The sequence below is a fragment of the Camellia sinensis genome, chromosome 5, assembly GCF_055761805.1.
Source record: "Camellia sinensis isolate YWXY chromosome 5, ASM5576180v1, whole genome shotgun sequence".
NCBI lineage: Eukaryota > Viridiplantae > Streptophyta > Magnoliopsida > Ericales > Theaceae > Camellia > Camellia sinensis.
In genome coordinates, this window is record NC_138965.1 from 213412803 (window position 1) to 213415200 (window position 2398).

General features: G+C 42.2%; 1 protein-coding gene across 1 annotated transcript; it reads right to left on the reverse strand.

Annotated features, from left to right (window-relative positions):
• Window positions 1-875: 875 nt before the first annotated feature.
• On the reverse strand, window positions 876-2065 carry LOC145792083 (uncharacterized). Its single transcript, XM_082872569.1, has 2 exons — window positions 1457-2065; window positions 876-1067 (listed from the first exon to the last, which is right to left on the reverse strand). Exons 1-2 carry the CDS (start codon window positions 2063-2065, stop codon window positions 876-878), a joined length of 801 nt encoding a protein of 266 aa, XP_082728695.1.
• Between the last annotated feature and the right edge of the window lie 333 nt (window positions 2066-2398).

Here is a 2398-nt window from a genome sequence, read left to right on the forward strand (position 1 = left end):
ATTATCACCTTCCACCTCAACTATTGCAGGATGATAAGCTTAAGCCAACTGACATGCGAGACGACAGGCAAGACCTTCACCTTGGAGGGATGAGGAAATGCACCACTTTTGAGTCAACCCATCTAACATCTGACCTGTAGAATTCCGAAGCATAGCAGCAACCACTGCTTGAGAAGAGCCCGTTTACACAGCCACATCACAGTTAATTTTGAATTGACTCGAGGGCGGTGGAACCCAATGCACAGTAGAGAAATTGGCAGCAGTAGGAACCTGTGGGCGTAAAGAAACACCCATATCAGAGGCTGATTCATACTCTGCACTGGCCTTTCGAGCACGATGTAAGACTGAGAGAGGATCAATTGGCTGGCTGTTAAAAATAAATTCATTTATTCTTTTCCAAATAAACCAACTAGTCTAAGCAACTTGGCTGAAGAAGCTAGCACCATCAGCAGTAGTCTGAAACTGTTCCATCAAGGCACTCGACTATTCTAAAATCGAGTGAATGGAACCCCATTTGACTCTATAATTGAGAGTACTTCCAAACCATATTGGACGAACCCAATCACAACCAAACAATAAATGTTCAACCGATTCGGGCCCGGAATGACAAATAGGACACTGATCTGAGTAAGCACATTTCCGTTTCAACAAGTTCTCCCGAGATGCTAAAGCATTGTTACAAACACGCCACCAGAAATGGCGAATTTTTGGTGGGACTTTGAGAGCCCAAATGAGTTTCCAATACTTACTAGGAGGTTGGAATGAAGATGATGGTTTCTGGACCAAACTATTATTGAAGACGGATTTGGCAATGTGATAACCCGAGTTAACTGAATACACACCTTTAGAATCATAGATCCATACTTGAGAATCTGCTATGGGGCCAATGTAGTGGGAATAGAGGATATAGTTTGGAGCTCAGAATTCGACACAAGAGGACGAAGGGCAACCAGATTCCACCTCTTTGTAGTTGTATCAATAGCATTCTCCACTTTCTCAATTTCACAATCCACAGGCTTTGAAGAGGATATTTTAAAATCCGGGAGAGATAGAACCCATTTATCAACCTAAAAGCGAATCGAAGACCCATTATGAGCTTGCCACCTGACACCCTGTTTGAGAAGTTCCCGTCCTTGGAGAATACTTGTCCATGCCCATGAAGCTCGGTGGCCCTTAGATGCATACATAAAGCTAGAATGTGGGAAATAAATGCCTTTCAAAATGAGGGCACTGAAAGACTGCGGATATTTAAGTAACCTCCACCCTTGTCTTGCTAGCAAAGCCAAATTGAAAACATATTGAAATCTCTAAATCCCAATCCGCCTTGAAATTGAACATAATGAATTCCTTTACCATCCATATCCCCTCCCTACCAAAATCTCCGGATGTAGGAATTCAATTTAGCACAGAAATTTTTGGGGAAAGCAAAACAAGCCATTGCATACGAGGGTATTGCCTGAACCACTGCCTTGATCAGTGTTTCCTTTGCAGCTTGCAAAAGCAATTTCATCTTCCAACCCTGAAGTTTTGACACCACTTTTTCAATGAGGAACTCATGGGCCTCCACTTTTGACCTCCCCCAAAATGAGGGCAGGCCCAAGTACTTTGCATTTGGGAGTGAAACCTGAAGCCCCGAGAGTGTGCAAATGGAGCTACACAAAGATGGGGAGACGTTGGAGGAGAATTGAACACTAGACTTGTCAAAATTAATCAGTTGTCCCGATGCTACACAATAAGTTGACAAAAGATCCAACACTTTTTGACACTCAAAAATATCTACCTTTAGGAATAGAAGCGCATCATCAGCAAATAATAGATGGGACAGGGTTGGGCAATGCCTTGCAATCTTGAATCCAAAAATTTGCCGGTCTCGAAGGCTTTTTGAGAGAAGATTTGAAAGGACATCCGCAACCAGGATAAAAAGATATGGAGATAAAGGATCCCCTTGGCGAAGCCCACAAGTGGGAACAAAAGAGGCCCTTTGTTCACCATTCGCACAAACTGAGAAGCTTACAGTTGAAACACATTCCATCACCCGTTGGACCCACCTCGGATGAAAACCCATCTTCTGTAAAACTGTAGCCAAGAAGTCCTATTCTATACGATCATAGGCTTTGTTGAAATCAAGATTTATGGCCATGTAACCCACAGTTCCCCTCCTCTTCAACTTCAAAGAATGAAAAGCTTCATGAGCAATAAGGATATTGTCTTAGATTAACCTTCCCGGGACAAAAGCTGACTGGTTTGGAGAAATCAAAAGACCGAGAACTTTTTTCAAACGATTCGCTAGGATTTTTGTAATGATCTTAACAGTAAAATTACAAAGACTAATAGGGCGGAACTGTGATAACTTTGATGGATTACCAACCTTAGGAATCAGTACTAAATTTGTTTGGTT